The 12381-nt window shown below is 42.4% G+C and overlaps 1 protein-coding gene across 5 annotated transcripts in view; it reads left to right on the top strand.

The window, feature by feature from the left end:
• WASHC1 (WASH complex subunit 1) overlaps window positions 1–12381 on the top strand; it is a 43349-nt gene that overhangs the window by 9836 nt on the left and 21132 nt on the right. For 3 of the 5 annotated variants that reach the window (XM_061345801.1, XM_061345797.1, XM_061345798.1), the window contains one exon: window positions 1761–1914. In XM_061345801.1, the coding sequence (XP_061201785.1) occupies window positions 1766–1914 (149 nt within the window). In that variant the 5' untranslated portion in view covers window positions 1761–1765. Of the gene's footprint in view, window positions 1–1633; window positions 1674–1760; window positions 1915–12381 lie in introns of all 5 variants that reach the window. The other 2 variants (XM_061345799.1, XM_061345800.1) reach the window with 1 other exon arrangement.

Consider the following 12381-nt stretch of genomic DNA (forward strand, 5'->3'; position numbering starts at 1 on the left):
TGATAGCTGAGCTTCATATGGCAAATTAGCTATCTACAGACAGGCTCCTTGGTTCCCGCCTCCTTTTACCTCTCATATGATTCATTGTTAAGCACTACTGTACATCCCCAAAAAGAAACCAACCTCAAAACCCCCCAAAATTCTGAACACCCAAAACAACAGCTGCAGCACATTTACAGAAGGTCTTTCCTAAGCTGCTGTAGTAGGACCAGAAAGCACTAATTCAGGAAGGGTGAATGGTGTTAAATGTACAGACATGCTACAGGCAAGTCTAATCTAATATCTTTTAATTTGGTGAAGCAAGATGGGGAGTTTAAAGAATGCATGAAGACCCCTCTAATTTTTACCTATTAAACTGTTGGTTTATGCTGTAATTGAATCTTCAGTCTCTTGTTTTGTGAATTTCTCCGGTACACGCTGTGTTTCTGTGTTATTCTCAGCCTGCTCTGTTGTGCATGCTGAAATACAGTTTGCACACAGCAGTGCTCCCTGGAGTAGCTCCTCCAGGCCACCAGGTACCAAAGAGGGAATGTGTTGTGTTCTGAGGTATCTCTCTGTTTCAGATACCTTACATTTTGATCCTCCTTTGTTTTGCTTCTCTTCAGCTTAATGATTTATTTTTTTTTTTACAGATGTACAGCACTCTGTGTGATGAAACCCTGTAATGAAAGGCTATAGGCTGCAGGTTTTGTGCTGTCTGAATGAGCAAGACACACAGAGAAAGCAACTTTGAAGGGAGTTTTGTAGGCCTAGCAGGGTTTGGATTAGAAAACTGAATGGATAATTCTCAGTTCCTTAATCAGGCTGTGCTAACAGTAGTGTATTTGTGAGTTTACAATTTCTAACGTGCTCAGAGAAATGCATTTCTGCCCTCTACCCAGCTCCTGTCCTGGGAATGATTTTGTTTATTTGTGTGAGCAAAAACAGGAGAGGCAGACATTTTGGAATTGTTGAGGGAGAGGTGAGGGAAGTTGGCAGGATGGAAGCATGGGTGATGCAGTCTTCTTCTGGATGAACTACAGAGCAGTGGCATTGGCTTAGCTGCATCCAGGAGCATACATACTGCTCTGGTGCATGTGTTGAACATGACTGAAAGATTTCAGTGACTGTTTAGGTTTTATATATGAAAGGATCCTAAAATATAAAGGCTTCTTTCAAGGTAGTTACGAAGGAAAAACCCAGTCACCAGAAGCAATGAGCAGCTCTTGGGAGTCTCAGAATGGAAGAATTCTCATTAACCTACTTGGAGCAAGGGCATGTGTGCACATGCATGCCCCATAATTTCATAGCTGCTGTTCTTGGAAGGGAGCTGTAGTTGTGTTTCTTGGAGCAGAAGTGTAAGATGAAATACTGCATTTTGCTAATAGGATTGAGTGACCTGAAATATATCCATCTGGACTATGAGGATGGGAGGAGGCGGCTGAGGAGTCTTACCACCACCCTGAACTGACTCTTCTCCAGAGTGTGGTCTTTGTTTTAAGCACAGTACTGAGCAGAGATCTGTTAAGTGACGTACTAAAAATAAAATTCTGATTCCCAAGAGCATTCAGATAAGCAAGAGACTCCCACCTCACTTGGATTTATTAAAAATCCCATATGTCAAACTTACTACTTGTGCCTCCTCTCTCCTTAGCTCACCAGTTCCATTGCAAATGCTTCCCTAAAATAATTAGGTAAGCAAAGAATGGAAGTCCCTGAATAAAAGCTGTGATAACATGGAAGTGTGTTTACTGCAGTGACCTATTTGTTCTTTCTTTTAGGTGCAATGACTACAGTAGCCCAGAAGCACTTTTTGGAAGGGCAAACGTACTCAGTCCCCCTTATCCAACCCGATTTACGCAGGGAGGAGGCTGTTCAGCAGGTGGCAGATGCACTTCAGTATCTGCAAAAGGTGTCGGGTGATATCTTCAACAGGTATGGTGCTGTTACATGGGGATTCAGGGTTGAGCATGCAGCAATATGAAATGGGGCTGTGGTAAGGTTGCAGCAGTGAAAGGGCATTGCATTGGAAAGCAATGGAAGCTCAGAGAAGAGATGAAAAAGGACCATATATACTTCAGTAAGAGTTTATTGGATTCAGGTTTGACAAACTTAAGCATAATGAAATGGCGGCAGTTAGCCAGAGGTTGGTTGTTATTAATTTCTTATTCAGTGGCAGACTCCCACAGATTGCATTACTGTTTCTGCAGCAGTTATCTTTTGTTCCTTCTTGCTCATGTTTGAAATGGGAGACTTTTTTTATTTAGAGTATCTCAAAGATACGTCTTCTTGAGTCATTGTACTTGAAGCAGTGTAGCAGAAATTATATCTCCTGATCTCTAGGACTTACAGACTGTTCTCTTTGGGCTTCTGGTGTTTTGCACTTCTCTTTTTGTGTGTTGGGAGGGCTGAGTGCATCAGTGTGTCTGTTCTTCCTGCCACAGTTTCATAATCCATCTAAACTGATCTCTTCAATGATTCAACCTGCGCTGGCCAACTCTTGCATATGGTCATCTTTAGGATTGGATTTATCAGACTACTTATATAGTGGATCAGAGATTCTTGGTTTTGCCTGCAAATGATGGTAGATAGCGTGGTGGCTTTTTTCAGCTGATGCCATCTTTGATGCCCTGAGATGGCATGTTGTATCAGTGATATAGAAATAGGTCAGCATTTATCTTGTCAGCCTGATGAGCAAAAGCACTTGCTGTGGTTTCAGTGGGGATCATGACTGCCTAGTTGGATTTATTATGGTATGAGCAGGACCACGGCATTGTTTTCTTTTTTTTATTTTTCTAAGAACAGATTGAAGTGGAGTTTTTGGGGGGTTGGTTATTTTTTTTTTTATAGTGATCTTTTGAAGGGCAGCCTCTGGGGAAAGTGTAGTCACTAAGGCTGAGCTCAGGTCATTGAGGAAAATCAAGACTCTGCTTGGGCAGGGGCGCTCCTGGGCAAGGGCTGTGTGTAGGCTATATTAGGTTGAACACAAAGTCTCATTCTTTTGTGCACTTCTCAGAATGGGAACCCTCCATGATATAAGGGTGGTAGAAAGCTTTCTAGAGCTGCCAGAAACATGTGAAAGATGCATCTCAAACTCTGGGCTGGTGGGTAATGCTGACCTTCTCTGTGGGGTAAATAAAGCTATTGATAAAAGAGGAGTGGTTCTTTCTCTGTCTCTTTTTCTTTGTTTTCTCCTGCTCACTGTTTAGTAACTCAGTGGGCTGTAATTTCCCCAGGCAGACAAGTCTGCTGTTTTGTATGCAAGTCACTCCTGAGTCCTGAACAGTGACTGTGATGCTGTTCCCTCACTCTTTGGTGCACTCCTGACTTCTAATTACCAATTTTTTTCCAACAACAGAGGAGGCTTCCGTGGGCTCTTTGTTTGCTTTGCCTTTCCTCCGAGGTCTCCGCTCTCTGATATAATTAATAACGATTTAGTAATTATGCAGGCGTCTGATTAAGTTCCATGACCTTGGTTGCTCCATGCCAATCAAGGAGCAAAGCTTTCAAGGTGAGAACTTTGCCACTTAGTGAAGAGTGAGTGACCTTTTATCTTCCCTTTCCTGAGATAAGGCAGCTCTGTCTTCCATTTCCAGGAAGGAGCTGCTTTATCTGGGGAAGCTGACTGTTCTGATCCGCAAAGCGGCAGCTTGCAGTGTTGATGGAGAGGAACCTTGTTCAGTGTGGCAGACTCGGCTGAGTGTGTCAAACTCATTACTTCAGTATTACAAAGGTGCAGGTGTTCTGGGGATGTTTTGTGGAAACAGTTGGATTGGTACAGTGCTTTCGAGAGTTGGCAAGCCGATCCATTACTTGTTAAAGGTGGAGTGAAAAAAACCTCTCACCGTCTATGGAAAGAACCAAATATTTTTTTCAATGTTAGCTTCTCAGAGCTTCTCCTCTCAGTTCTGCTGACATGACAATTGAGTATGAATCCTTAAAATGAACATGTCCATCCATTGTACAAAGAAGGTGAGCTTTTTCTCTCTTTATTTGGAAACTGACTAAAGGCAGCTATAGTACTGTTGTGGCTGTAGAATACATATTCCCTAGGCCGGGCAGAGGCAGCAGTGGTGAAAAGTGCCTGTGGATTCAGCCTTCTCAAGGGGATGCAAGAAACACACTTTTGCATTTGGAGACCTGGAAGAAAGAAGATAAGCAGCTTTCCTCCCCTTCCCGCAGGTTTGGGGAATCTGGGAAATAACTCATGAGACAAATCTCTGCCAAGCTGTCTTCTTTCCAAATGCTCTTAAACAAGCTGACTTGCTCTCAAGTTTAACTGTGGCGAGGTATGTGGTGATGACACTTTGCAGAGTTGGTTACTTTGTAGAGAATAAGGGATGAGCAGGTGCAGAAAGCCAGGTAAACTATAGCAGAGACTCAGAGCAGACCTAGGAGCAGCCTTGAAGAGTAGGTCTGGTAACCCATGGCAGGCTAAGCCTCCCCTGTAACTTGCTAACAGTGCATGCACCTGTGTAATCTGTAATTGCTAAGAAACAGCAGGGAGTAGCTCAGCATCCCTGTCTGTCATATTCCTAACCCTTGGGAGCAAGGACCCATCCAGCGTCTTCCAGATTGAGAGCAACGAAGTACCACATTCTGCAGAGGGAAAGCACTGACCTGGGCAGACTCTTGGCTGCTGAGCAGTACATGTTGATGTCTTTGGTCGGTACTATCAACAGTCGTATCCTCTCAGAAAGTCCTGTCCTCTTGGTACTTTGAGGCGATCAAGAGGCTGCACGTACTTTCCAGGGTTATGTTTTGGAGTAATGGAAGTTTTAACCTTGTGTATGCTAACTGAATTCATATAATTAATCTGCTGTGGAAGCTGCAGTAAAGATCAGATTCCTTGCCTGAAGCTACTGAGATTTTAATACACATCATTACTGCTTAAAACATAAATATTCTGACATAGTCAATCTGACATAATATCTATGCGAGTTTAACTCCTGGACTTCTAATAGAGGATTTTGATGTAGGTCACAGGAGGCCGAATGACCAATGTAGACACTCAAACAGTAGACATTCATCTATTTGTTTAATTATTGCCAGCATTTTCTGGGTAGGAGCTTGTGTTGGAATCATGCACCATGGAATTCTTTGCAGGAATGTTGTTGTGATAAGTACTTCAGATAGGTGATGTTTTGAGCTTACAAGATCCCCCTGGTTAGCTGGGCTTGCCCTTTGGGATTTCTCATTTTCTGAGGAGATTTTTTTTGTTGCCAGGAGATGTTAATAACTTCTAATATGTCAGGTCATTATTCAGAGTGTACACTTTAGTATAATAAATTTGTGGAAAATTGCATATTCAAGTTATATCATAGAGTGTTAGCAGCAGTAGAAAGAGATCAAATACTTGGGTCTGGGATGTTGTTACCAAGGTCCTGGTCTCCTTTGCCTGTGATCCAGCCACAAGTTGTCCAGTATACAAAGTTTCTCATCCTTGTGTTTCCTTTTTTTTTTCAGGTTGCAGGATTTCTGGGTTGATCTTCTTAAAAATCTTTATTCAGTGTTCTTTGCTTGTCTGGAATAGTATTTTGCTAAACAGGCATATCCTCCTTGTTCCTCCCCAGTTGGATTCACATTAATTTAACATAACTATTTCAAAAGGGCATTAATATTCAGCAAAGGCTTAACTATAAGCCACACTTCTGAAAGCCGTAGTTGGAAAACCAGAGCACTGTGGAAATGCTGCTAAGTATGGGGAGGAAGTCTGATAGGTGTGTGATTAAGGGAGTCTCTGACTGGGCAGCCTTAAGGGATGTTTAGGACTGGAGCAGGGTTGAGGCGTGAGTAGTCCTGAAATGGAAAATACAAACAAAACCTTAATCATGAGGTACATTTGGGTGTTCCCCTCTCCTTGTTTTAAACTTGATACTCGGATTAGTCATAATGATTGATAGTGGAAATGGGTGACTGAATGTATCTGTAAGAAGGTACTTGATTTAGGAGGTCTGTGGAATGTGTTATTAAACGTACATGAAAACTTGCAAGGAAGGGTCTTGCTGCAAGCTGTGCTGTGATATTTGTTGTGCACTGTGGCTCTGGGGATGCAGCTTGGACACTGCATCATAGTTGTTCCTCTGCTGGCTGTAAGGGCTTGATCTTACTAGGAGAAGTGTCAGGGGCACTGCATTTGCGATGGGTCACCATTCAGGTGAGTTTATGCCAGGAGGCTGTCTGTAACACAGGGAATTAATTTTTCCCCATTTAATTTGACAGTAATACCACTCTTGTTAAGCACCAAGTCACCTCATGGTACTTGAAGCCATCCCAGAGGTCACCTGAGAGAGGATGCTAGGTCTGGTTTAGTTTCAGATGCCTCTCTTGAGGGGCATCTGAAGGAGCATTCACTTGCTGCCGGGAAGATAAAGGAGAAACAGTGAGGTAAAGGAGTGGATGGTCCTGCAGATGTGAGGACGTAGAGCGTGGTGCCAGACTCTTCAGTGGTACCAAGTGACAGGACAAGGAGCAATGGCTGTAAACTAAAACACAAGAAGTTTCACCTCAACGCGAGGAACAACTTCTTCATGTTGAGGTTGACAGAGCACTGGAACAGGCTTTCTGGAAAGGTTGTGAAGCATCACTCTCTGGAGACATTCAAAACCCGCCTGGATGTGTTCCTGTGTAACCTGCTCTAGGTGGCCCTGCCTTGGCAGGGGGTTGCACTTGATTATCTCCAGAGGTCCCTTCCAACGCAGTGATTCTGTGAAAGCATTCTGCCTGCAGGTACTGGTTATTCTTGTAGAGGCATGTCCAATTAGTGTGGATTTTTTGAAGTGTAGCACACACTTTGTAAGAAACTGCTCATTTGGTTTAGCTCTCATGGTCCTCTGGAAGCTAAATTTGAAAGCTCATAAAGATGTAGCTTGAGGGAGATTCCCAAACTATTGGGAAGACTTTAGAAAGCGACATATGAGGGGTCAGATCACTATGCCTGGAAGGCTGGTGGCAGATGGCAGTAGCAAGTATCCCGTGTCCTCAAAAAGAGGTGAAGGGGGAGTGACTGTTCTGCAGGAGTCCAGTTTGCAGCTCTTTCTGGATGCTGCTAAGTTTAAAAACCTAAGTTTAAAATCTTGCAGCCCATGGAGCGGGGCAGCAGGTGGGAAGGGGCACAGATAGAGCTGTCACAGCTTGAAATGGGAGTAGTAGGAAAGAGGAGGCTGAACAGTATTACATCATTAAAAGATTATTCCTTCAAAAAGAAACAAACATGGTGGAGAATTAGCCAGGCAGGATTCTTGCTCATCTCAAAGTACCAAAAATGTGTCTTTTAAACCTCCAATTAAACGTGTCTTTTTAAAGAGATTAAATGTATTTTTGGAAGGAGAAAAACAGAATGCTACATTTGATTCTGCAAGTGAGATGCCTTTTATGGCATTGTCATTAAATGTAGTGATGGTTACTTAAGCCCTTGCTCTAAGCCTGCTAACAACAGCTCTTCTGCATCAGTTTCTTTCACTGTCTATCTTTGAATCCCATTACCCCACAAGGAGGGTAATCAGTCTGTTCTGCCTTAAGTGATTGAAAGGCAGGCTTGAACTTGATAAGAGCGCTGTAGCCTTCTGTACACCAACAAGACATTCAGAATTGTTTAAAGTGAGCAATTTAAAGAAAATATTGAAGTTGTTCAGCTTCAATATCCACCTTCAAGCAGACTTAAACTTTTTGAACCTAATAGAAGCTATGCAAATAGTGGTACATCTTAATAAATAACTTGAAGGCTCAGTGCTGGCATTAATGCAAAATGTTTCTTAAAGCATGAAATAAGTTTGTATTAGCTACAGAAAACATTGTGTGGGAAGGAAGGGTTCTTAATGCTTGATTACACATCTGAAAAGAAAATGATGGAATATTGTGTCCAGGATGCTGAAACAGCCATCCATGAGCACAAAGGAAATACAAGCCCTAACCATATCCTCAGTCGCTAAAAAGAAAATGTGTTGTATAGAATCATAGAATGGTTTGGGTTGGAAGGGACCTTAAAGATCATCTAGTTCCAACCCCCCCCCATGGGCAGGGATGCCTTCCGCTGGACAGCTCATGTCAAGTGCACCACAGCTTGGTGGTGTTGGCAAACCTGCTGAGGATGCACTTGATCCCACCACTCAGGTGCAACCATGCCAAACCGCTGATGTATCAATCTGCTCTATTTAGTAAAAAAGTGAAGTAAAATACAGAAGTTGCAGGACAAGTGTTCTTCTGCTTCTGGTATTGGTCTCAAAGTGGCTTATCAAAAGGAGGCAGGCAACAATTTCAGACTTAACGTTGCTCTTTAAAGGATTCTTTCTATTCTTACAGGGCCCTTCATGGTAGTGGAATATCTAGTGGAAATGTGGGCCAGTTTGATCAAAACAGATGGCAATAGGAAACGCAAACAGTAGGGAGAAACTTAGGTAACTTTGTTACATATGGTTTGTTGTTTTATTTTAGTTTGTGAGGGTTTTAACCCTGTCAGCGTTGTCTCTTGTTTGTATTGTGTGCCTTGTTGGAGAAAATTAAGTATTGAGTAGCAGCTTTCAAGTTCTTCTGAGCTAATTCTCTCCTTGGTCCTTAAAGACAGGACAAAACAGACTCCCTGCAAAAGCACATAAGACATTGGAAAGTAGGAGGATGTGCACCTACCTAGTGCAGTTTGGTACCTAGAAAAATACCCAATAGAATATGCACTGCAGCTTGACCATCCTGAGGCCTTAATCTGTTCCTTCCTCTCTGGCAACTCTCATCCTACTTCTGCAACGCTGGGGAGATCTGCTCCATCCTCAGGAGGATGTGCTGTTCTTCCAAGGGTGAAGAAGTGATATGAAAAGGGAACAGAGGGAAGCAGGCTTGCTGTTGCAGTAAAGCAAAGCTTTTCTTTGAAGGTATTTGGTTATTTTCTTTGGTCATGGGCAAGGGGAAATCCCACCTTGTCATAATCAGTCCTCTAGAAGTTAAGTTCTTGATATGATAGGAACTTCTTGCTGTGCAGAGTCTCTTTATGCAGCAGAACTTTGAAAATCATTACTCAGAAAAACATTTGGTCCAATCACATGCACTCCACAGTGGCTTTCCGATTTAATTTTTTCTTTTTGTCCATATTTGTATGTGTCTGTAGGCTAAAATCAATTTACTACCATCTATAGACTCTCTATGGCTCAGCAGAGCTTTTCTAAAATGTTTCTAGAGAGCTATGATTTTTAACACAAGAGATGCCACATGTAGCAGCTACCATTATTTATTATTCAAAGGCCATGTTCCAAAACACATTTATCTGTTTCAAAACCATCTATGGAAATAAAGCTTGTAGCACCAAGAGGTAAAATAAACAAATGTTAGACCTGTTTGTGGAGGTGAAAAGTAATTATATTGATAAACGTTCCCTTCTTTCACTAATGATTATTTTAAAGCACAGTCAATTTGAGGACAGAGCAGTGACTAAGTTGAAGGATGGATCACTTTGTATACCCCCAGATGGTATAAATTGGCATGAACTTTTATGCGCTGTCTTGTAACAAGAATTACAGAGGTGTAATTACCCCTGCTTTTACTTCTCTCTGAAGTGGAAGCCCAAGAGGACCTCTTGCTATTGACAAGATGTATCTTTTTGCTTACTGAACTGTTTCTGGATTGAAAAGGTAGTAAGCATTATGCAGTTGCAGTGAAATAACCTTCTTTGAAGCTGAGTGCTGCAATGTCTCAATTTGCTGATGTTTGTGGAGGTTTATTGACTCCAGAAATAATAAATTCTCCTGGAAACCATGGTAGGGTACATGAAAAATGACGAGGTGCTTGGTGACAGCCAGCATAACTTCACTAAGGGCAAATCATGCCAGACCAATTTGGTGGCCTTCTATGATGGGGCTGCAGAACTGATGGATGGGGACAAAGGAATTGAAGTATCTACCTGAGCTTGTGCAAAGCATTTGACACTGTCCTGCGTGACATCCTTGTCTGTAAATTGAAGAGACATCAATCTGAGGGATGGACTACCTGGTGGTGTTCAAGGCCTGATTGGACAGAGCCTTGGGTGACATGGTTTAGTGTGAGGTGTCCCTGCCCATGGCAGTGGGGTTGAACTAGGTGATCTTAAGGTCATTTCCAACCCAAACTGTCCTGTGATGCTGTGATCAATGCTTGGAGTGTGGTGAAGGGCTGAGCACTGGGCTGGGGCATCACTGAGAGGGGAAGTCGCATCACACCTGTGATGGACTAATGCCACGAGGCCTTATGGCTGCAGCCCTTTAGCATGGGAGTATTAAGTGTGCTTCCCTAATGTCTTTCCACAGCTGTGGTGCCCTGAGAAGGTTCTCGGGGAGAAATGCAGCTGGGTAAACTTTCTTTCTTTGAAGTGCTCTTGATGTCTGTGGGTTGAAGGATCCATATCCACCTGATGGGAGATGCAGTGGCTGGGATTTTCTGTAGCAATAATTCCTGTCTATAAACTACAAGGGCAGAAGGTGGCTGTTAATTAACAGAGATTTGGAAAAGATCTCATGAACTTCCCCATCCAGAGAGTCATTGCCTTCCCCTCCCCAGCCCTTTACCCCAAGTGGCTGTAGCTATTACTCTGGAAATATCCAAGGAGAAGCAGATCATAATAACAAGTCAGTATGTGCTTCATAGCAAAAGAAATGTTCCTTTTTTTTCTAGTTTCTTAGACCACAGGTTTGGCAATATTTTCAGGTTTTCCCACTCCCACTCTTCTTGACACAGTTGCTGTGTTGTTCTTTTCTTATACAAAGTGATAGCTCTACCATCTCAACCAGCTTTAGATGCTGGACTCTCACATGTGTTGGAGTAATTTTCTGTTCCTAGGGATGAGTTTGTCTAAGCAGTCAGCCCTGGAGGAAGAGATGCAAATAAGTCACTTTGCTTTACAGGCATGACTTCCATCAGGGGTCTAGTGTGGAGAAAACTGTCTGGAAAATAATACTGAATGGCTTGAAATGTCTATTGTAAGCTTCCTCCTCTGTAAGTGGGAGTGCACACAGCAAGGAAAGAGTTTCAGGAAGGAACACCAGTGCCAAAGGTCTGTTCCTCACACTTGACTGGCAGATTAAATTCTTTTTCCATGGTCCTTCTTTCTGACTAGCCACGGTGCTGTCACTGGGCTTTTCCAAATGTGGCAGGTTAGAGATTAGGTGTAAATGGAACTGACAGTTAAGATACAGCAGTGGTTTTGAAGACAGCAGATCCATTTGCAGACACAAATGAAAGAGTTCTTGCTTTCGTTCCATCCAAATCCTCCAGACAATGATTTTATTGAGGGAATCCACCATACAGTGCTGTTAGGGAGGGGATGAGTTAACAATTATTTTTGGAGCCAGGAATGAAGGATTTGGATGGTAGAGAGCTAAAGAGAACCCCCAGATGATAATTTAGTATCTTCTGAGTTGGATTCCTTTCTTAATTTATCTAAGAATATGATCCTTTTTCTGGATTAATGTACGTTTTTAAATGCAAGTGTCTGGTTTTATTTTACTTCTAGGAGTTTCATTTTAGATCTACCATCAAAGATGAATGAGAAGATGTGCTTGATTGGCCTAAGAGGTATTAAAAGACATTGCTTGTAGAAGAGGAGGTAAAGCTGTTGCGCTTCTGTGGTAGTGAAGGAGGGATAAGCTTTCTGATTATACGTGAAATATACATAACATGCCAGTCATTCCAAGCACCAAGAAATGAGAAAGCTTATGGTCTCCACGAGTCAGTTCTCTTTGTCACTTTAGCCCCATGAGTGGTTTTCATAGAACCACTGAATAGTTAGTGTTGAAAGGGATCTTAAAGCTCATCTAGTTCCAACCCATGCTATGGGCAGGGACACCTTCCACTAGACCAGTTTGCTCTAAACTCCCTCTAGCCTAACCTTGAACACTGCCAAGGAGAGGGGACATCTTTTTTCCTGTTTTCACTTCAGCAATAATACTTTTGGAAGTGGTATACTGGCTTTTGCTGATTCCAGAAGAAAATCAGATTTTGTGTTACTTTTGGAGGGAGGGATGGACGGACGGACAGAGGGTGAGAAGCTCTTAACTTTTGTTGGTTACTGAGCAACAGGCAGGGTTTTCTTTGTTCTTTCTAGCACATGGGTGATTTAGTGGGTTGGGGGTGCCAAAAATATGCCCTTCATTACACTTCATGCTCTCTTTTAGCTGGGATGAGGGATTTAGCTAGTGCTTAAGGCATTCGTCCGTGAGAACGTTTACTGTGTGAATATGTCACAGGATGAGTGGTTAGGCTATTAAAATTTATGAATTTACAGCCATGGCAGTTTTGGGGTAGAGAAGAAAATAGGTTTGGAAAGTATACTGTACAAATTTGTTTTGGTATTACTGAGAAGCTAGTATTTCCATTCGTAATGACTGTTTGTGAGTCACTATGTGGGCAAGCTGAGTTTTAAAAGGACAGTGAGGAAAATTAAAT

This window comes from Neopsephotus bourkii, unplaced genomic scaffold (genome assembly GCF_033783945.1).
Source record: "Neopsephotus bourkii isolate Nb327-2 ecotype Australia unplaced genomic scaffold, CSIRO-AGI_Nbou_v1 NB_244, whole genome shotgun sequence".
NCBI classification, from domain to species: domain Eukaryota; kingdom Metazoa; phylum Chordata; class Aves; order Psittaciformes; family Psittacidae; genus Neopsephotus; species Neopsephotus bourkii.